The sequence below is a fragment of the Salarias fasciatus genome, chromosome 18 (genome assembly GCF_902148845.1).
Source record: "Salarias fasciatus chromosome 18, fSalaFa1.1, whole genome shotgun sequence".
Classification (NCBI taxonomy): Eukaryota; Metazoa; Chordata; class Actinopteri; order Blenniiformes; family Blenniidae; genus Salarias; species Salarias fasciatus.
This window is the reverse complement of record NC_043762.1, coordinates 21619870-21642327: the sequence shown is the minus strand read 5'-3', so window position 1 is coordinate 21642327 and position 22458 is coordinate 21619870. Positions and strand designations below refer to the sequence as shown.

The 22458-nt window shown below is 45.5% G+C and overlaps 4 protein-coding genes across 5 annotated transcripts; 2 read left to right on the top strand and 2 right to left on the bottom strand.

Annotated features, from left to right (window-relative positions):
- Positions 1-1902: 1902 nt before the first annotated feature.
- LOC115405698 (protein crumbs homolog 1-like) lies at positions 1903-7307 on the top strand. Its single transcript, XM_030115360.1, has 8 exons — positions 1903-2011; positions 2341-3312; positions 3963-4513; positions 4590-4755; positions 5490-6393; positions 6468-6509; positions 6623-6745; positions 7043-7307. The coding sequence occupies exons 1-8, from the start codon at positions 1912-1914 to the stop codon at positions 7293-7295; spliced, it is 3111 nt and encodes a 1036-aa protein (XP_029971220.1). The 5' UTR covers positions 1903-1911; the 3' UTR covers positions 7296-7307.
- Positions 7308-7467: 160 nt separating this feature from the next.
- LOC115405570 (sentrin-specific protease 5-like) lies at positions 7468-13509 on the bottom strand. 2 transcript variants are annotated; one of them, XM_030115184.1, is made up of 10 exons: positions 13375-13509; positions 11364-12427; positions 11179-11284; positions 10963-11110; positions 10835-10882; positions 10286-10363; positions 10018-10155; positions 9761-9844; positions 9001-9051; positions 7468-8749 (listed from the first exon to the last, which is right to left on the bottom strand). In XM_030115184.1, the coding sequence occupies exons 2-10, from the start codon at positions 12082-12084 to the stop codon at positions 8633-8635; spliced, it is 1491 nt and encodes a 496-aa protein (XP_029971044.1). In that variant the 5' UTR covers positions 12085-12427; positions 13375-13509; the 3' UTR covers positions 7468-8632. The 2 variants fall into 2 exon arrangements, with proteins under 2 accessions (XP_029971044.1, XP_029971043.1); XM_030115183.1 differs by having other exon boundaries at positions 11364-12424; positions 13375-13502.
- A 2055-nt stretch (positions 13510-15564) lies between these two features.
- ahsg2 (alpha-2-HS-glycoprotein 2) lies at positions 15565-17330 on the top strand. The gene is made up of 8 exons (XM_030115133.1): positions 15565-15762; positions 15982-16089; positions 16199-16280; positions 16370-16524; positions 16617-16712; positions 16859-16930; positions 17012-17209; positions 17256-17330. The coding sequence occupies exons 1-8, from the start codon at positions 15565-15567 to the stop codon at positions 17328-17330; spliced, it is 984 nt and encodes a 327-aa protein (XP_029970993.1).
- A 1126-nt stretch (positions 17331-18456) lies between these two features.
- On the bottom strand, positions 18457-22229 carry LOC115405528 (uncharacterized). The gene is made up of 5 exons (XM_030115131.1): positions 22112-22229; positions 21444-21559; positions 21165-21350; positions 19183-19985; positions 18457-18484 (listed from the first exon to the last, which is right to left on the bottom strand). Exons 1-5 carry the CDS (start codon positions 22227-22229, stop codon positions 18457-18459), a joined length of 1251 nt encoding a protein of 416 aa, XP_029970991.1.
- Between the last annotated feature and the right edge of the window lie 229 nt (positions 22230-22458).

The following is a 22458-nucleotide window of genomic DNA, read 5'->3' as shown; positions in this document are numbered from 1 at the left end:
CCACATGCAATGAAAACACAAATAATAAATAAATTAAATAAATTTAAAAAAAAAATGTTCCGCCGACGTTTATCACGAGACGACGCAAAGAACTCTGGGTAATGTAGTTTGAAAAGCGATCGGTCGCTTCCATTAGAGATAGATAGATAGATAGATAGATAGATAGATAGATAGATAGATAGATAGATAGATAATTTGAATGTCTTCTATTTTTTTTGTATCATTCTGGAATTGCTTTAAATAATTATTAGGCACTAATATGGCTATTTATAGCTATTTTATACTTTGTATACTGTATATTTAATGTAGAATTCAGTACAATCAGTACAATTCTTCATTGAATTTCTGAAGTTTTTCTCATTTTTGTTGTTGTTGTCAAAATGTGCTAATTTGTACCAGCCCATGTTTTATATCGAACATCAGTGGAAGTGGAAACCTACAGTTTACAGAAGCAGACTTGCAATCTGATATTTGTTGGTTCGATTGCGACAGCTGAGGGCCCCTGAGTACCTGCGTAAATCGAAAATACACCTACTTATGCAGAGAATGGATCCAATGGAGGAGGTTGAAGCACACTTGAAGATTTGCAATCACACACAGACACACAGATCCTGTGTGTCTCTAAGAGAGCCTTAATCCCTATTATCACTGTATTAATCCCTAAGGGGATTCATGAATTATGATTATCTTAGGTTAATATTTTAGTTTAACTTCTTTCTGAACATAAACTGTGCTGCTCATACCTTTCTCTGCTCCTGTTCTTTTTTCGCCCTGTCAGTTAAAGGATGGTGATATAAATACATATACACACACAGACATTTTTGCTGTACAGGTCATGAAAAGGAACTATTCTGAAACTTTTTTAGACAGTGCTGTTTTGGAATAACACTCAATGGTTTGAGTTGCAGGAAAGCCTCTTCTATTGACAGAAAAATCACAATTTTGTGAAGTTAACATTAATTTGTGTCATTTTTTATCATGCAAATGTAATCTGTAATGAAAATGAGTTATTACTAAAGTCGTATTAAATTGATAAAAAAAAGTGATATCATTATGGCAAATAGGTAGAAAGCTATTATTCTTTTCTTTTATTGTATTTTCCTAAATAGCTAAAAGATTTATCCCCCCTAAAAAATCAAGTTTTGACTGAATTCATTCCCTGTTCATTATCTTTAATTGTGTTAACCTGACGTAACGTTTACACTATAAAAGAATGGATATAATTTGATTATCAGTCCAAGGGAAAACAAAAAAATATCTGCAACAATACAAGATGTGTTTGTCTCTGTAAAACCAGACCAGCTCGGGCATCCTGAAAGAACAATCAGGCTGTGAGTATAAATGAGAAGACTGGAGTCTCTTAGACATAAATGACTTCTGATTACGTCAATGACGATTTAATGACAGAAATTCTTCTAAGATTAGAGGCACTGTCCTCAGTTTACTCCATTCAGAGACTGGGCTGCGGTCCAGCACCTTCTGCCAAACAGCACCCAGTTCAGGACAGGAGCCATAGTTTTGATGTGAGGGCATGTTTGTGTCCATGTCACAAATTATGTATTACGTTGCTTAACTGAACGTTGGAACATTTCCTTTCACAAGATGCTAAACTTTTAAACATTTCTTTCTGTCAAACCTCTGACCTCACGTTTCTGTCACTTATATAAGAGAATACCCCGGTTCTGGCCTGAGGAACATGTTTGAAGTTGCTCAAATTAGCCGGCTGGCTGAGCCCCTCCCTTTCCCGACACGTTCAATGTGTAAGACATTCTAAGTACATTAGTCTAATCCCTCCTATCTGCCATGCAGCGATCCAGCCAATTCACTGAGCACATGCATGTACTGAGGAGCATGAAGTGAAGATGGAGCTGCACACGCCCGTATTCTCCACCCATCCGTCTTTGACCTAAAATGAAGATATATTCCCACATCTCTAACAATCTGGAGGACAGGCAGAGGACCATGTTGAGATTTGGTGTGCACGTGTGGATGCTGTGTTTGCTTTATGCAGGTAATGTTTGGACACGGTATGTTGATAACATGTATTTATCGGCTAAACATCAAGAATTTTCTGACTTTGCCTCCAGTTCAATATTTGTAATAGTAAAAATATGTCCCAGGATATTTAGGTTGAAATCTTGGTTGTGCTATAAACATTTATATGACGCAAGTTGCACAGATTTGCTTTGAGTGAAAGACGAAGCAGCATATTAGACATACAGTAGAGACGGTCAACAAGTAAATCACACAGTAAAAACCAGTTGCTTTAAGTCTGAATGTGTGAATCTACTTGTGAGGGGCTTTGTTTGAAAGTATTTCTAACTGTAATCATCTTTGCAGGCTCTTTGCTCGGTGAGGACCTCAGTGGCTGTGAACATCAGCCATGCCAAAACGGTGGCGTCTGCCAGAGCCACGACGGAGGATTCAGATGCCTTTGCTCGTCTCAAAGCCAAAACGGGCGCCTTTACGGCGGGGAGAACTGCACAGTTGCACTTTCAGGCTGTGACAACACCCAGTGTGAGAATGGAGGGATCTGCTCGCCCTTACTTGTAGATGACCATCACACGTTCACGTGTATCTGCCTTCCGGGCTTCACAGGCCCTCGATGCCAGATTCCCACTGTGTTCTCCTTCGAGTCGCCGGGACACATGTACATAGAGACGCAGCTGCTGGACGCAGAAGCTCCACTCAACGTCACATTTAGCTTCAGGACAACCGGAGCGGCCGGCACCCTGTTACAGCGCAGGGTGGGCGATCTCCTGCTCAGCATCCAGCTGATGGACGGGCACCTCCGCCTCCTCAGCCTCAGAGGTCAAGGCTCCAGCACGCTGGTCCAGGAGCTCCCCGAATATTTGTCCGACAAGAAGTGGCACACGGTGGAAGTGTCGCTCGGCGGCGTGGTCAGCCTCATCCGGCTGCTCTGTACTGAAGGAAACTGCACAAGAGACCCCGGCGTTGAGGTCCAGTTACTTCAGCAAGGCGACGGCCTGCCCGAGCCGGGAAGGCTGCGTCAAAGCCTCTTCATCGGAGCCGTCGGAGGAAACTGGGCGTTGGGCGGAGAGGAGGGGGAAGCGGAGACCCCGGCTGCTTTCCTGGGCTGCTTCAGGGACGTGTTTGTGGACTCGCGTCTGGTGTTGCCGGTTCTGGCGCCGGTTGATTCGGTCGCCCAGGCGAACATCACCGTGGGCTGCAGCGACAGGGAGAAGTGCGACGACAGTCCGTGTCAGAACCGAGGGCGCTGCGTGAGCCACGGCTGGAGGAGCTACACCTGTGAATGCCACCGGCCGTACGAGGGGGACAACTGCGCAGAGGGTGAGGAAGACACGCTAGTTTGAAACCAACAAATCAGATCTAAATCCCGGGAGTGGCGAACAAACTACGGCCAGACACCATAAACACCATCTTGCGTGTTAACCTCAACAAATGGGACGTCTGCAGGTAGAATTACTTGAGGACAGGCCTCTGGAGCCAGTGCAGGTTGCACGGAGTTCAGATTCGGTCACGTCCCTGCACAGGTATAAACAGCGAGTTTTGAAGGGAGCCATGCTGCGGGATAAAGTTAGCCGGTAGACGTTAAAGGAGCTTAAGGTGTCGGTAGAAAATAGCACAGAATCCTGACAAACAGTCGTGCAGTTAGAAGGCATTCAGCAACACCTGCGCCAGGGATTAAATAAACGTGTGTTCAGTAACTGATCGGGGATGCCATCGCTCTGCCAAATCAAGGACTCGAATAGTCTCACGCCACGCCAAGGCCTTTCCTCTGGCTGGCAGCCTTAAAAGTTTATCCCTCCAGAAGAACACCAAGAACTTTGAATCAATAACTATACACTTGTTTACTCATAAAACCGACATGTGAAAGATGGATTAAAGTACCGAGAAGTTCCTTCAAAAAGCACTTTTCCATCAGATTTTATTTTGACACTCTTGATTTTCTTCATTGCTTCCTTTTTTTTCCTGTACAGAGTACGTTACTGCAAGATTTGGGAACGGAGACCTGGGGAGCTATGCTTTATTCTCCATGGACGACGACCCCGGCGACGCTTTGGTCATCTCCATGTTTCTTCGCACCAGACAAGCCAGCGGTCTGCTGCTCATCCTGGCCAACAGCACCAGCCAGTACCTGCGCCTGTGGCTGGAAGGAGGAAACATCCGAGTTCAGGTTAACAACTTTGAGACCCTCACTGGCCAAGCTGCAGTGAGCGACGGTCATTTCCACCTGGTGACCGTGAAACTGGAAGGCATGGCCGCCAGTTTGTTCCAGTCGACTCAGAACCAGGGCTCCATGCCCATCAGGTACGTCCAGGCATACCCGGGGGACCTGATGTTTGTCGGGGGACTCCCAGACGCGAGAGCCGCCGCTTCATTCGGTGGCTACTTTAAGGGATGCATACAGGACCTGAGGATCAACAGCAAACGCCTGCAGTTCTTTCCAATAGCCGCTCCAGTCGAGTCTTTCAGACTAGAGCAGCTCAACAACGTGGCAGAAGGATGCAACAGCAACAACGCCTGTGCTGTGAGTGACAGCAGCCTCACCGAGCAACGTGTGTGATAATCACATGCGCTCATTAATGCCGTCATGTCTTCACCAGGTGAACCCCTGTCTCAACGGAGGAGTGTGCTACCCCATGTGGGATGACTTCACCTGTAACTGCCCCCCCAGCACTGCCGGGCGGCGCTGCCAGGAGGTGAAATGGTGCGAGTTGTCCCCGTGTCCTGCTGCGTCTGTTTGTCAGCCGCTGTCTCAGGGCTTTGAATGTGAGTATCCTGAACCGTGGACCCAGGACTTCCTCCATTTAACGTTTACTGAAAAAGTGATCAAGACACGTGTGAATCTGCCTCTTCCGCCGGGGGGACACTCTGCTTCGCACGGCCCCTGCGGGACGCTCGGTGGTGCAGGCGTTGATTAATTACAGTGTGGCTGATTACAGGAAGGAACAGAGTTGAGGCAGAGATCCTGCACAGGATTCCTCTAAGACCTGGTAATCCCCATTCAGATTAAGTCTGCTGCCACATGCCAGAGGTAGTTTGTGATAACAAGTCTTCCTGGAGGAGTCACATGTTCAGAAAGTGAAAGGGAAGAAAGCCATCGATACACTGCGCACATTTTCTTGTCATGACCTGTTTGAAGATGCTGAGCATCTGTGTTGTTGGCTCGCTTTGTATAGGGTTTAATTGGGTCACTTGAGTGTGTTTTTCCCAAAATCAAACAGTTCATTGGGATAAAATGTAAAAATGACGTTTTGTGTGCTGATATGCATTAATACATGTGGAGGTTATTACCTCTAAATCAAAGTTATTACTTTTGGGTTGTTTGAATATGTCAAATAATTAATCTGAATCCACATAGTCCTGATCAACAAATACAGAAAAAGTAGCCTAAAGAATTCATGATTATTGGGAAAGCCTCTAAAGAGTACGATAATAAGTCTGGTTAGGTTGTGATTTTACTGGATTCAACTGGTTTGAATCTTTCTCATCCTCTATTTCAGGTTTATCCAATGTGACGTTCCGGCCTGAAAGTGGAGTTTTACACTATCAAAGCAAAGGAACGATAAAACGACGCTTCGCCAACGTCTCCATCAGCTTCCGCACCAGGCTGCCCGCCGCCACATTGCTGCACGCCCAGAAGGACTCGGACTACCTCACCGTTTCCCTGCTGGACTCTCGTCTGGCCGTGGAGCTCCAGGTCTACGAGTCGCCCAAGGTGACCCTTCAAAGCCAGGGTCTGCTCAGCGACGGCGAGTGGCACATAGTAGAGCTCAGCATGGACAGCAAGACTCCCACGTCCAGCTGGACGATGGACGTGGACGGAGGCAAGGAGGTGAGCTTGTCCAAGACGGCTGGGAAGGCCCTGGATTTTCTCCAGGAGGGAGGCCATGTCGCTCTTGGCGGACTGAGTCCGGACGGTGGGGCGAACCTGTCCGGTTGTCTCGGTCCCGTTGAGATCGGAGGCCTTCTTCTCCCTTTCCACCTGGACACGGATCTGAACCTGCCCAGGCCTCAGGAGGAGCGCTTCGTGAGAGTGAATGGCGACTCCTCCCCGCGCTACGGCTGCTGGGGGTCCGACGTGTGTTCGCCCAACCCCTGCCTGAACGGCGGCGTGTGCGAGGACGCCTTCGACCTGCACCGGTGCACGTGTCCCTTCGAGTGGGCCGGCCCGCTGTGCGAGGAGCCGGCGGACGGCTGCGCGTCCGGCCCCTGCCTGTTCGGAAACTGCTCCAGCGCGCCCGGGGGATTCCGGTGCGAGTGCGAGGCCGGGTACAGCGGGGAGCAGTGCGAGCTGGAGGTCGACGTGTGTGAAAACAGCAACTGCAGCCACGGCGCCACCTGTCTCAAGGGCTTCCAGAGATACGCCTGTCTCTGCCCCCAAAATCTGACCGGCCAATACTGCAAGTAAGCTCAATGAAGCGCGCAGTCTTTACAAAACGTTAATAGTTTCAGTGATTTAAAAACAGTTTTTCTTGCAGTGAGAAAATCCGGGAGATCCCATGGTACATAGAGACCAGCCCGTAAGTTCTTACACATGAAAGACTGAAAACAAGCACATTTTAAACCAATTAAAAAAATAAAAGGTTTAAGTCATTGTCAAACTAAGCACACCTTGCGTTTTCCTCGTGTTCAGACTTCCACGCCTGCCTCTCACCACGTGTACGGGGACAAGATGGAACTACAGTTGTTTCAACGGAGGGAACTGCTCGGAGGCGGACCACAGCTGCTACTGTCTGCCCGGCTTCACCGGACAGTGGTACGATACTCACCGTGCTCTTTTCCTAGCGACCACCGCATGGAGGCCGTGGACACTCTGCACAGGTCGCCAGACCGCCATCATGACATGGAATGCATTATTACAGCAGCTGATGAGGGAAGACGTCTTTTAAAGGCCGTTAGTGCAGCTTGGAGGGCAGGAAGTGAACTAATGACCACCAATATCAATTTTACTTCTTTCTGCTGCCCTCAAGTGGCAGGAGGAAACATCTGTCGCAGGGTTTTAGTTTGAATTTCGTTCTTCTGAATGATATTTTTTCTTGAATTTTCCTTTCAGGTGCGAGACGGACGTGGACGAATGTGCCTCGGAGCCGTGCATGAACGGGGGATTCTGCATCAATTACGTGAACAGCTTCGAGTGTGTGTGCGACATGAACTACTCGGGCGTCCACTGCCAAATAGACGTGAGCGACTTCTACCTGTACCTGTTCCTGGGCCTGTGGCAGAACCTGTTCCAGCTGGTGTCCTACCTGGTGATACGCCTGGACGACGAGCCGGAGATCGAGTGGGGATTTCACGTCAACGACTGAAAACAAGCTGCACTAAAGGCGCCGCCGAGGACGGTTCTGGGTTTATCTATAGTACACAAAGATCAGTTTGGTGTTAGCTGTATGAGTTTGTCTTTTTTATTTTATATATTTGTGGGCAGAAACACGTCTGCCGAGACATGACCGGCAGGAATATTTAACCTCAGCGTTCAATCTAAACTGATCCACATTTTTTCGCATTTGCAGTTTGGAAGGTCACAGTTCCTCTGATCTGTGCTCGACAAAGGACAGTGAAACACAATCGACTGGCATATGTGAAAAATCATACCTTCGGTTGATATGCACTGTATGAAACTGCACTTTACATGGATGACAGCTCTGTTATGAACAGATCCGTTCTGGAGTTTAATACAGTGTTTAAGTCTGGTTCTCATACTGAAAACCACACTGGGAGCTCTTTGTGCCTTAAATGCCCACTTTTTACGAGGAGCACCTGCTTTCTTTTCCCATGTATGTTTTTTTTTTTTTTTTTTTTACTCTTTAGGAACATAAGCATATCCATATCCAGATTCAACCTAATCGAGGTAAAACTCCTGTTTATAGCTAGGATGTGACAAATGTATGACAATATATGAGCCACAACTGTTAAATGTTCAGGATGCAGTGCATGTGTGACATTTAAAGGTGCAGTACGTAAATCTGCAGCAGCCTCAAAACCCATTCACAGTGACCAAAGAGATTCTCTGAATTCATCTTTTTAAACGACATTACAAACATTACAGGAGGATCCAGTGAAAATGGAACAAAAAAAACAAAAAAACACAAAACAAAACAAAACAATTTTTCATCTTCTGCACATGCAAACAGTGTATTTTTAAAAGTGAACCAAGAAATAAAGGAAATATTTGGGGGGAAAAAGAAAAACCCTGGTGTTTGCTTTAGAACGTCCATAATTCTGTCGCGAACAACGCAACTTCACCTTCATGGTTTTTGCAGGTAAACTCCAAAGACAATCATGAAACCTATCCCTGGAGTTAATGTGCAAGTAAGATTTACAGATTTTTTTTTTTTTTTTAACAAAGCAACCGACACCCGTGCTCATGGGCCACGAGGAAATCGGTAAGGCTCTGCTGGTAGACTTCACAAGCTGAAAATCTGAGTCTCACGTGACAACGCTTCTCTGAATCAAAACGCCTGATTAAATACTGATCATATAAATACAGTAATCAAAACAGGAGTCCTGATTCACAAAGTGCATCTTTACGTTCCATTCATCTGCTCCCCACACACACACACACACACACACACACACACACACACGCAGCGCTCAAACCGTGTGCTGAGCTCTAAACCTCCATCAGAGGCTTCATTTCCAGCATTCAGTCCAGTTGGAGGAGCTTTCGCTCGCAGAGCTCCCTGTAGATCCTCTTTCGTATCTTTGGTATGTCGCTTTGGGAGAACTGGAGCGGTTTAGCCAGGGCGAGGCGTCGAGAATACTGGGAGAGAGAGGATGTGAAGTGAGAGAGCTAAAAGAACAAAACACACACAGCCAAACTGCCAACATCCATAATAAACACCTGTTCATCGTCTAATTTCTGGAGTTATCCGATTATTCAAACGATCAGCTAATTAAGCACTTCTTGCATGAATAATATGAGAAGTTATAAAGAATGACTTGTTGGCTCCCTGTAATCAGAATTTCACGGTTGTGTGAAGCTCAATGATGAGGGATGGAAAGCTAAATTACCTCCAAAACGAAAACTCCGCAGTCGTTCTCGTTGGTCTGTTGAGGGACTTTCTGTAAAGAACAAGGTGGGGAAAGCAGACAGTGATCGTCCAGACCGGGGTTCTGCAACCTTTCTGACCAAAAGAGACATTTCAGTGACTTTCCGCCAAGTCCGGCTGTTCTGGAGCCATAAAGAACGTTTAACCTCTAAAACGACGTGAAAGCAGCTCAGGAAGATTCATACTTGGTTTTGATGCACAAACAAAAAACTAGATCTTATGATGCATTTATGAAGTCAGGGTTCAGAGTAGTGAATATTTTAGTAAATCTAACCTATTTTTATACTTGATTTGAACAGTTCTGCTCCTACTTCTAAGTATTTTTGTTTACAATTTTGAAATTTTAGCCGTTTCAACATTTTATCTCCTTTTAAGCAGTTTTGCAAGCCTTTTTTTCCCACAACCATATTTATGTTCTTCTTTTAGATTTTTTTTTTTTTAACATTCTATCACTTTTTTCCCCAATTCCTGTGGTTTGGGCTATTTTTCCCTATTTTATTTGAACCTTTATTTGAATCCCTTTTGAACCAAGAGTGACGAATCATTCTGAACAGTACTGTGGTGTGTCACTGCAATAAAAATAAGTTCACTGTTCATTCACGCATCATGTCGTGAAGCCTTCATGGAGCCGCTACAGAGGGACTGAAGGGCCACATGTGGCTCCAGAGCCGCTGGTTGAACACCCCTGGTCCAGACGGAATGAACGGCTCGGCGTCACGCACCTCGTCAAACGAGACCGTCCAGCCATTTTCGAAGGCCGCCTGCTTCTTCTCTTTTGCGTCTGTTATCAGGTATTTCAAGATGTTCTGTGGAGGAAAAAGGCAAAACAAATCAGAAAGAAAGGGAAAAAAAACCAATTGAAAACTAAATTAGCAATGTTTGCTGTTTGGGGGAGAAACTCTGATGAGGGTTTCTCTGGGAAACAGACGGAGGTCTGGACACACAAGGTCTGAGATGAACCTGGAGGTGTGTTCGTTACCCGTGCCACTTTGAGGACAGCGTTCCCTTGAGAGTCGTATATGCAGATTCTCTTCTTGCCGATGTCAGCAGTCACCAAGCACCAGTGAACCTCCAGGTGGATCGGCACCAGCAGGAGGCTCTTGGAGAACAAATCCACCTGACGGAGAGCAGCGAGCCGTCGCCATCAGTCACTCCGCCTTATTTATTGCGATTATTCAATGTACTAGAGTTTTACCGCCATCTGTACAGATGGCAGAATAGATATGACAGGAAATGTAGGGCCCAACCTTCTTGGTCCATCGCTTCACGCCATCGTACCCTTTGGTCATGAGCTGCCGGTGGAAGAAGCTGTTGAGGAAATGGACCTGCGGACAAAGATCAGACAACTGAAGGATCGAACCTCAGATAAAGTAAATCAAAACATGTCCATTAACAAACCTGGACGTACACATCCATGAACCTGTATTCAAAGAGCACTGCTCCTACAATAAATTACAGCACGACACCTAATGAGCAAATAATTCCACTTCCAAAGCAGAATAAACCTGCTGGTCTATTCGAATTTCAACTTTAAGTTTTCAGGCATTTAAATGGTAATTTTAGAGCAGAATTAGGCTTTATTGGGATTTATAGAGGAATAAGAAGTCCCATGTAAACACATGGAATATTTTTTCAGTGGAAGATAACTTTTTAAATAAATGTTTGACTCTCTCTAAAAATACTACAGCTGTGCATTTACAAACACAAATCTCAATCAATACTATTCTAAATAAAGCACTATCAAAAAAAAAGTGTAGGATAAAATTGAAATAGTATCGTTAAATCGTTTAGATTACCTTATGACAGGAAGACTCCATAATCAGTTCACCGTACATATTCATGACCTTTAAGAGAGAGAAACACGTCACATCCGGGTTCATCCGCAGTGTAAATCTGTCGGGACTTTCTGAGGTGAGATGAAGACCTGGTCGTTGAGCCAGTTTTGATCTGCCAGAGTCAGTAAGTCCTCCAGCGTCAGGACGTGTTTCTTGTAGACCACCCGGAACGGCGGCGCCGGCTTCTGGACGATCACGCCTCGGCATCTCGCCACTTCGGAGAAAATCTGTTTGTGCCTGCACGGGGGGATAAACGGTTCAGTCGAGGAGTAAAACAAAGACCGAGACCACCGTATATCGTTTACCTGCCGTCGAACTCGGTGTTGGACCGCTTCCTCAGGTGCTTCAACACGTCGTCCTTCTGCAGTGGGATGAAGCTTCCGTATTTTCTGTAGAAGTCGAGGAGAAATCCTACACAGACATGCACACAACCGGTCATTTTAAACAGCTACTAGAAACAAAACAAGAGAAAGAATAAAAATGTAAATACCGTGTATGTCCTCAGCCAGTGTTTTCAGGCTGAGGTCAGTCGGAGAAGCTGCTGCCGTTTCGCCGCGTCTCTCAGTTCCTTCTTCTGCCGTCCGGCCGTGGCTTTGAGGGGTCGCAGTTCGAAGTTCTGATGGTTTATTCACATGGATTCTTTGCGCTGGCCGTGGATCTGATACAGAATCCGATTCACCACAAGGATGACCGTCCGAACCGAGTCCCAGAGGGTCCGTGGTTTCGGTGTAGTCCAGTGTTTGTGTGGCTTTGCTGTTGGTGGCTGGTGTCCTGCTTGTGTCTGCGTCCCAGTCCCGCGAGCAGCTCGATCCGTTCACCGCTCCGGACAAACAGTCGGATTGGGTCAGCGCCGACAGACAAGCCTGCTTCCCAGCAGAGTCTTCTGAGCCTCCAGCAGGCGAGGCCGAGGCCGACGTCTCTCCCTGAAGGCTCCCATCATCTCCAGACTGGTTCATTGCTATTTTTATTTTATTTTTCTGTAACCGCATTCTTAAACTGAGGCAGGGGCTGTAGCTGTTTCTTTTGTTTAGCTGGAATGTACCAAAGCGAGCTTTCTGTCGCCGCTTCCTCCACATAAAAAACTGTACTTTACAAAACAGGCGTCTCTTGGCTTGCCTGGAGAGATGAGACACCCCCTGAATGGAAGACATGACGTTTTTCGGCCCCTTCAAGTGTTTCACTTTACCCGGTCGGCTCTGTCTTTGATGCATGTTTCAGAGATACGAAAATACAGACTCACAGTGCAACTCCTTCAGTCTGCTTAAAGAGCAGAGAGCAAATCAAACCAACTCCGGCATGATAGTGAAAAACCTGTCTCTTAGTTTTTTCTTCTTTTTGTCAGGTAGGCGCTCCATTCCGTGCTCCACGCTGCTTGATTCAGCTTCCCGTTAATCCACCGGGTCAGCCACTGCCGGCTGTGGCGGTGAACACTCCTGCTGGACGCTACCAGATCTCCAGAATCACCTCCACCTCGACAGGACCTCCATGGCTTCCTCAGCAGCTCCAGCCTCGGCTCTGAAGTCCAGCTGATTCCGCCAACCGTCTGAAAATCTGCTGGGACACAGAATCTCTGTTAAAATGCATATTTATGATGCATTCATGTTTGTTCTAAAAGAAGTTGGGTTGTTACAGCGCTTTTTAATGTGAACTTTGTCTTTTGAAGTAGCGGGTAAAGACAGGTGAGCAAATATTAAACATAAATGACAAAGAATGGAATAACTTTAAAGTAAAAGAAACAAAGCTAGGAACAACCTCCTCCTTTATGCCATTAATGATTCGCTGTATCTTCCATGTCTTTATGCCCGGGGGAATCTGCTGACAGAAACAAGCCAACGGAGATGAGGACTTGGCCTTCTGATGTGAGAACTTTTATTTCAGCATTCAAAGACGTTTTGGCAGCTAAGATACAGTTTATGATTTCATTTCAAATCACCAATGAGGACATACTTTCGAACCTTCCAATGACCTGGAGAAAACTATAGTCCTGTGCAATACTTCAGGCTAGTGTGAATGAATGAATGAATGAATGAATGAATGTTTAGATGGGATGTTGTTTTGAGTGCATACTCACTTGAAGCACCTCGTCTCTTCAACCTTTCTATGGCTCTAACGCTGTGTGTTTTCAAGTGACGGTTATCCCACTTTTGACCCCAGAAGTTCATGCAAACAGTTCGCAAAAAGCACATCTGCCTGCTCATTTAATTTATTTAAAGCATCAGCCTTTAAGACAGAGCGAGCAGTCAGAGTTTCACCCGCTGGTGTCAAACCGAACAAGTGTGTAAACTACAGACATGGCAGAACACAGAACATTACGGGAGACTTATTAATATCTCGTTGCGTCGGTTGTCGCAATGCAAACACCTCGGGTTTCCTGACAGTTTGGCGTCGTTTCTTTTTAAACACGTGTTTCCAAACGAGGACCGCTGCTACATGAGCTAACTAGCTTCGTTTAGTGGCTCCACAGCCCGAGCAGCTAGCAACAAAAACACTCCGACACTCACCGGCTGCGCCCGCTCCGCCTCCTCCGGCCGCCAAACGGAACGGGAGAAACGTCCCGGACCGCCGCTCCCTGCACGAGAACCGCGGGTTTTATTTCAGTGTCTTTATTATTATTATTAAAGCCTGCATTAGTGCTGCAGACCACCAGCCATGCTGCATGTGAAGAGGCGCGTGTTGACTACGTCACCACAGCGTCGACCAATCACAGTTCGCGTTTCTTGACGCGTGGATTTTTGGAGCAAAAGAGACAAAAACAAGCAGTTTGACAAAAAATAAATCATAATCACAAAGGAAATGACCTCAAAGAAACAGTAACACTCCAAATTATATTAATATAATCAAAACAGCGGCAGAGACTTTTACATAGATACAGAAAAATCTAAATAAATAAATAAATAAATAAATAAATAAATAAATAAATATACACAAAGATGAAAAAGTGCTCAGTGACCATAATCCGTGCCACATAATTATTTAAAAAGACAAAAAAAAAATGTCAAGGAAAAACAAAAATACAGAAATGGCTGTAGAAATATGAATTCTCACAAAACATCCCATACATCAATCCATATTCTCCGCTACTTTATTTTGTGCTGGAGACAATCCCAGCTCATGATGGAAGACAGCAGAGCACACTGTGGACACGTCTTCAGTCCATCATCACAGGGCAAACAGACAGACAGCCACACACTCACGTTCACACCCAGGGGCCTTTTAGGGTCAACTGTTAACCTTACATGCATGTCTGTGGACTATGAGAGGGCACTGGAGTACCCGGAGGAACACCCTCCCCCCCCAGCATTCTTGTAATCTGCAATACAACCAAAAAGGGCCAAACAAGTACACAGACAGATCAAAAAGGCACAAAACACTCCTAACAAACCACAACTGAAAGAAAAACAAATACATCGAAAAAAATGGTAATATCCATGTCCAGATGTTTGTTATGATATAATCCATTAATATATATTCAAGGTATAGTCCTTGAAGGACTCTTGAAGGATTGGTAAACCACAGGAAGTAAAGACTGAACAGCAGAAGAGGATGTAACACATCTAACTTTCATCACCACTTCATTGGTCATCCGCCTGTTAATATTATGATCCTGACCTGGAGTGACTCTCCAGTATTGTGCAGCCTGTCCAACGCAAAGTAAATAGATCAGCGACGACGACGGATGTTACTCAACTTTGCCCCCTCCTCCGCAAACATCCGCTCCTCCAAGCTGACATTGAGCAAGTGCCTGAAGTCTACCGTTATGCTTCTTTTGGACAAAACTGTAAAAATGCGGAATTTAATTTTGTCTCTGGAACTTATACAAGTCCATATTAAAGACAATCACCAGGAAATTTTCAGATAAAGGAAGAAAATTTTTCACATATATAAAGAAAAAATAATTGAGAAATTTCATACAGAACACCACCAAACTGTAGAATTGGATATTGTACTGAAATCATGGTGCAGCTGATTCTGTTTTTATGACATCTCAGTTGGTTTCCTGTTGGAGTTTCAAGCACTGGAGTCAAGAACCTCCAGAGCAACTAGTGAGTCATCAAATGAGTAATGAAGGAGTAAAGAATCTGAACCACGGACATGTTCAGCTGTTTGGACTTCTGCAATCACAACAAGTATTTTAACAATCCTTTTTGAGCGTCGCTATAAGCCCTGAATATAGTGTGTAAAAATGTGTGCTGAATTTTAATAAAAGCCATTTGCTTGAGCCATTTTATCAGAAAATTGAAATAAAAAAAGAAACTTTTGTATTAAAGTAAATCGAATCGCCTTAATTTTATCTGCTTTTTCACTGTAAATTACAAAGTCCTCAACATGGTTTTGCTCATTTCAGCGTATTTCCAGGGTGAAGCGAGCAACATAAGAAGCTCAAACAAAAAATTCCCCAAAGACAAACTCAGATTTTTCAAAGAAAACTCTTAACAATGAAGATACGGGGACACTGCAGAGATAAACCTATGCCAGGCTTCGTCTGGTCACATTTGTTTTGGCAGTGGTCCTGAAAACAGAGTCCAGCTCACATGTGAGGCAGAGGTCAGGAGGGCCGATCTCTGTGTTTAACTTTGCTCTGTGTTTGGGTTTGAGGAGCAGGATATATATACAGCCAGGGCTACTGCAGCTCTGCCTTTCCTTCTTTTACCTACTTGACTACTCTGATATCTCTTGCTTCTGGTGCAGAGATGAATTTCTTGCGGACGGTCGTGGCTCTGGGGATACTGGTTGCGGTGCAGGCTCGGGTAAATGTGCGCCGGCCTCTCTGCGAGTCCGCCGAGGCGGAGGAGGCAGCCGTGGCGGCTCAGGATTTCCTCAATGCTCAACACACTCACGGTTACAAGTATGTCCTGAACAGGATCGAAGACATCAAAGTCTACAGCATGGTATGAACCCAGATCTAGCTGCAGCTCAGTCTCATCCAGAAAACTGCAGACCAGTTTGACTGTATACCGTTGTTCATGTATCAATGTGTGACACTTCTACAAGCTCTTTCTTTACCTCCGAATATACAGCTAACAATCAATTCCAGTTAAATACCCTTTTTTATTTGACCGATGAAAAAGTAAAATAAAATTAACCGCTGCACGTTGTTTTATATCCAGCCTGAAGGAGAATCATACGTCTTGGAGATTGACCTGCTGGAGACGTACTGTCACGTGTTGGATCCCACACCTCTGGCTAACTGCACAGCCAGGCCCAAACACTTGACGGTGAGCCTGCATGGAGCCGCAGTGCACAGCCAGCCAGCCAAACGTGACCCTGGTCAGCTAAAGCGCTCAGGCTCTACATTGCGACTCAGTTCTTCGTCTGTGTGTGCAGGCAGTGGAAGGCGACTGCGACGTGGTGCTGAAGAGAGTCGGGGGGATTCTGACAGTCACCGCTTTCAAATGTAAAACAGAAGGTAAAACACTCAGAATCAACACATGGAAATGCAAAACTCCCGTGAGAAATATTGTCCGTCATGTTGTGACTTGCTTGTGTCCCTTCAAGTGTCAAAGGAGGACATCTGCCTGGGCTGTCCCTCCCTTCTTCCTCTCAATGATACGGCGGCGGTGGACTTTGTAGAAACCTCTTTGGGAACTTTTAACAACATAACAGCGAATGAAACGTTTGTGCTTCTGGAAGTTGGAAGACTGTCGTCACAGGTGGGCCGAAGCAGAATCCAGTCAGTTCACAGTAACGTGTGATTGTCCTTTAGCCTGTCCATTCATCAATACTCTTCAATGCTTCGTTGCAGCTTCTGTCTGGAGGACATTTCTACACAGTAGAGTACATTGTAGTTGAGGCTAACTGCACCGACGATCCCTGCACGCCCTCGAACGACGTGACGGCTGTAAGTACACCAAAGCACATATGAAAGCATGAATGGGTGGCTCTTTAGATTGGAATGGAATAATGATGAATCTGGTCACTCACATAAAGTTATGTTGCAATGTTTTTTTTGTTTTAATTAATGGCAAAAATGTTTTTCTTCAACAGGCTCGTGGCTTATGTATTGCCAAGGGCTCAAACGCGCGACACTCGGTGGACTGCAAGATGTTTGCCACTTTGGTAAAACAGTCTTTCCAAACTTCCTGGGAAAATTTGTCGGGGTTGAATTTCACGGTGTTCTCCACACGTTTTGTTTTTCAGACTCCTGCCGCAGACGCCAACAGTACCGCAGACGCCGTTTCACCACCAGCGGTTCATGCGCACACGGGCAGCCTGTCACGCAAGCAGGGCCTGAAACACCATAGCCTGACGTCTCGTCACGACCCCGAGCTGACTGGACTTTTATCTGCCGAGTCAGCCGAGTCTGCTGAAATCGTGCCCGTGGCCCCGGCTTCTCCTGTGCCCACGGCTGTGGATCTGGCACCTCCTGCCGACTCTGGTTCAGCCTCAGATTCTCCACGAAGTGCCGAGCTCCGTTTGTTGTTTAAGAGAGAAGTGGCTGCTGCGCCTGAACCTGTAGCGGCAGACGTCACTGATCTTCAGGCACAGCCTGTCCCGCTCATCCCAGTGTGCCCAGGAAGGGTTCGATTCTTCTAAGTGTTCCGTTAAAAAAGACTCTGTTCTGCCTTCTTCAAACTATACCGATATCACAGTAACTTTAACTATTTGGAAATGAGACATTGGCACACTGATTGTTTACATCAACTGGATTTCATGGGAATTGTATAAGAAATTATATTTTTATGAAGTGTATAATTGTATTTCTGTATTGCTGTTGAATAAATCCCTCATGTCAAAAAACAGCGCATAACTTTTTTTATTTTAAAAGAGGAGTAAAATGGCAGTCAAAGACGAGATAATGCTCAGTTGTATTTTTATAGTTTAGAGAATATACACATCTTTGAATCAAACCATTTGAGACATAATACATCATTCACTCACTAAGCTCATTCAGGGTTGATTGCGACAGTGCACAGTGCTGGTTGCCCTTTGTATCGACTCATGCCAACAGCACTACTGTGAACCCACTGACTTCTGAGTTCGCCCCCCTGATAAAAACCCTGAATGTTATATCCTGTTGAAGAAATTTCTGTTTTTCAAATATGACTTTTCTCAAATGTTTAACAGACTGGTACCTTCTCGCTATCTAAAAGTCAGGCACTTTGGGAAAGTTTCCTGGTTCTCAAACTCAGTTTGGTATAAGTCATTCATAAGAGATTAACTTAGGAAATTAAACTAAAGGCAAGTGGAAGTACTAGTAGAATTTCAGCCAGAGTGATTATCTGGGGAGGTAGCATACTCCATGTGATGGCTGATGAATGGTTAAATTCTAGCATTTGTTTACATGAGGGGGGTCAATGTTCAGGAAGCACAAGTTCATGGTGAGGCGAGAAAAGCAAGGCAAATAACCTCAAAAAGGCAATGCACTTCTGCACCGGATATAAGGGCAGTTTTGAACCACAGAGAAGTTTTTTTGTCTGCCCGTGGAGAGAAATAATGACCTTTGAAAATGTTTCCACACCTGCATTAACTATATTCTAACGTTGAAGAGACCTGATTTTTGTTTTGTTAAAAGTTACACAAAATTTTAGAAGGGCAAAAGGCTTGATAGAGTGTTTCAGTTCTTTATTCACAGGGAAGTCAGTTCATCTTTGCTTTTCATCTTTGTTCCACCTGAAGGGGAGCATTCAGCACTGCAAGAGATAAAAATATGAGTACCAAAGCTTGGATTACCAATTTCAGGTAATATTTAATACACACCTGGTGCCTGGTGGCCAGCGGCTGAGCCCCTTTGAAACATCTTTCCAGGAACATGAAGTGGAAGGTTTGGGCTGGAGCCTACAGGTGCCCACGATTTCCAGTAATCCTGCAGTGATTCTGGGAAATCACCCTTCACACGGGTTGCATCAACAGATGGGTCAAGGGGAAAAAATAAACCACCAGAACCACCCAAAGCAGATGTAGATAATGGTGACGTGGAATCAATACTAAACCTTTGCATGTAAATATTACCAGGTATGGGGCTGGGCATTTCTTCATCGAGCCATTTGGGCTGTTTGGACTGCAAATTCTTGGGATCATGGGGCTGGTTGCTGGAATGCTTTGTCAGATTTGGAGCTATTGAAAATATTTCATGAAACGGATCGCTGTAAAGTTTCGATGAACTATTAAAACCGATGAGACGCCCACTCTGCGGGCCGTGCACAGGCAGTGCATTAAACTTTGGCCCAGAAAAAACATTCCGAGGCTGCTCATGTTTGGTCAAGTTTTTGGACCCTCTCACAAACATCTTCAGTCGTGAATTGTTCGGGAATACAAAGTTGTGGGCAGGAGTTGGGGTATGTTGAAGCTTGTGGGGGGGAACCGGTAACCGATGAAGCTCTCGACTCCTTCCGTCGTGCGTCAAGCCTTTGTGCTTCGTGTGTTTTTTGTCAAATGAGCGTTCAGTGACTGGAAGCTTATTTTGTTGCTCCTGTGAATATTGACCAATAAAAGGCATGAAGTTAGGCCTCGAGGAATCATCTGTGTTTCCAGCTGATAAATGGCTGTTTTGATTCTCTGTCCTAAAGGGAGCATTATAATGTGCTAACGGATGCAGAGCTTCACTTTGTGGGAAATGTGGCCATTGGAGGTGTGGTGAAGAAATTGGTTCATTCAGATTTGCAGCCTTGCTGGGATTACCATTCTGAGCTGTAACCGGGCTGCCATCTTGTGGTTGAAGATATGTCTGCCCTTCATTGACTGGAGGAAGAGGCTCGGGAGAAACGAATGCAGGCGGGGAGGTTGTGGTCAACTGGATTATTTTGGATTTTGCGGTTGTTTTTTCAGGAGTAAGGGCATGACCCGAACCATCTCCAGAAAGTGCTGAAGAAGGGAGAAAAGCTTGTCCAAGGTAAAATAAAGGCGCGTTGTTGCTACCAAGTCCAACAGGAACAATATGATGGAGATGTTGATGAAAAGCAATTTTTAGGCAGCAATTAGGAAGTTCAGGAAGGCACAATGGGGGGCAATTCAACGGTGGCAAAATTGGAGACCCGAGTTGGGGGTTTTGTAGGACTGCGCCATCATGAGTAGTTTGAGTAACGGTCGTATCTGTTGATGCCTGATGCTCTGTGGAAGAAGTGACCTGTTGGTTTATGGAGATACCAGGAGGCAGCATCCTTGGCTGGGGGTACTGGGGGTTCAGAAGGTTGTACAAAAAGTTAAAAGGACGATGCATCTGGATCTGTGGTTTGTTATTGGGCAGATGTGCACTTTGGATATTAGGATCTCCAGAAATATTTTTCCTCATTATTGGCATTTTAAATTTTTCACATTTGCTATGAGATTCCCCTAAAATGTCTGTTGCTGGCTGTGGATGCCCAAGTGGCTGACGGCTAGCATCCAGGCGAGGGTACAAGTTCACTGGTTGATGCACTTGGCCCTGAGGGACTTCAGCCTGATGGGACCAAGAACCAGCAGAAGGGTTTTCAAACGAGTGAGTTTTAGGTTTTTGATGGGTATGCAATGGCTGGTGCTCTTGGCCCTGGAGGAGGTCAAGCTCTAGGGGCTGATAGATAGCCTTGACCCGTCCAATTGATTGAACTTCTGGCTCTGGCTGGGGGTCGAACGGGCTTGGTAGTTGAGGTGCTTGTGGCTCAGGAAGAGCAGCGGGTGTTGCAGGCAGTTGATCGTCAGGCTTCGGGTGGTGCACAGGGATGGGATTGTTCTGCAATCTGTGGTCGATATGGCTCTGCTGAACTTCTGGCTGTGGTGCTTGAGAAACCGCCGGCTGTTTGTCGGCTGAATGGAATCCAGGTTTGGGGTGGAAGGAGCGGTCGAGCTGCTGTTCTTGGACCCGAGGGGCTTCAGGCTGCTGTGCTCCAGAGGCTACTTGCCCGTGAGGTGGTTTGGCCTTTTCTGGTAATTTTTCAACATACGATGGCGGAGGAGAAGGCGAGTCTACACGGTGGGCTTCGAATCCCGGAGAGTGATAGTAAGAAATATACTGATAGGACAATCTCTGCTTTTGTTTCTCGGGTTGATCCACAGGTTTACGAGGCAAAAAAGGAGGCTGTAAGAACGGTTTGAGATGCAAGTCCTGATTCAACTGACCTGCTGGTACTTTAATTATGGATGGCGGCAAGGGATGGGGTTCAGGTATGAATGGCTGAGAAGAAAATGGAAAATGGTCCGGAGTCTGCCATTTGCGGTCCTTAGAGTGGAGAAGTGGAGACGGTGTGGAAACAAGTTTCACTGACTGTGCTGGGTGTGGACTCTTGGGATTTGGAGAGTGAGCGCGTAAGAAATTAGGGTGAAGGCGATAGTAAGCTAACTCAGACTGATCCTTATCCAGGCCTGCTTTTCTGTTTGCCATGTCTGTGCTCTGAGAGGCAGAGAACATTTCAGCAGTTTGGGATTGATCCGGAGCCTGGAATGACTGAGGACGAGGCTGTAAAGTGCTGCCATTCTGGGGGAACACATATGGAGCTGGTTGCAGCGCCGGGCAGGTAATCTTCATTTCTCCATCTCCAGCCAGCTCAAAGGAGTACAATCCATCCTGAACAGAAATGTCAAAGCATCACACGGTCACTTTCTCCTCCAAAGAGAAAAGATGGAGAATTTTGCAATAAAATAGATGCGTGTGCTTTACCCTTTCCTTCAGGCAAGGAGCATAATTCACTGAGATGACCACACCCTCAGGATGTTCAACTATACTGAACAGACATCTCTGCGAAGCTTTCATTATTGGTTCCCAGTCACCATTCACTGCAAATTAAACAAATCACTGATCACTAGAGTGAAATGATGTGTCAGTTCAAGAACGGCCTCATTATTTCAAGATCACCCTGTCCTTTTGTATCTTTGAGTTGTTTTGATTGCATTTAGTGATCTTGTTCAGGTCAAAATAATCGAAAATTTGTACCGTCATTCTTCGTGGATACTGAAAGGTTGAGAAAAATGTTTAAAAATTAGACATGGGGAACTTTATTTTGAGGTCAGTAGAGTTGTCTTCCCAAATGAAATGACGAAACAGATGACGCTTCAACATCATTCCAACTACAGCAACTTAAGATGGTCATGAGAACTCATAACACGTAACCGAAGACTTAAAGCAACAGTTCTTAAATCTTTAAAATGGAGTATTCCATGCATTAGTGTTGGATTTCTTAGCTGACATCCAGTAGCAATAAAAATAAACGGTCCTCTCATGACGAAGTTAGTTTAAGTGCACATGTATGTCACAGCAAAACACTACTTAAGAATTGGCCATTGACGATCATTAAATGTTGAACCAGGACAGAAGGAACAAAAACTTACAGTTGACTTGAATTCGAGAGCGTGGCACGGTCCACTCCGTTTTCACAACCATGCCCTCAGCATGGCAGGTAACCATGGGAGGATTCCAGGACGCCGGCCTCATCAAGGGACAGGTCATCCTCACCGGGACCCCCCACCAGAGCAGCGGGAGAACATAGCTGTCGCCCTGACGGCCACAACATGGAAAATGTCACAAGAAAGTAGCTTTTGAATGTGCAGTACTTCCATCAGAGTTCCCCACCTGAAGCATAACAAAGCAGCCATCGTAAGGTGCAGTCAGTACCAGACCTCTCTGCTTAGACTTGATGGTGTAGCCACAGCTGGGAGGTAACTTGGAGAGCGGCAGA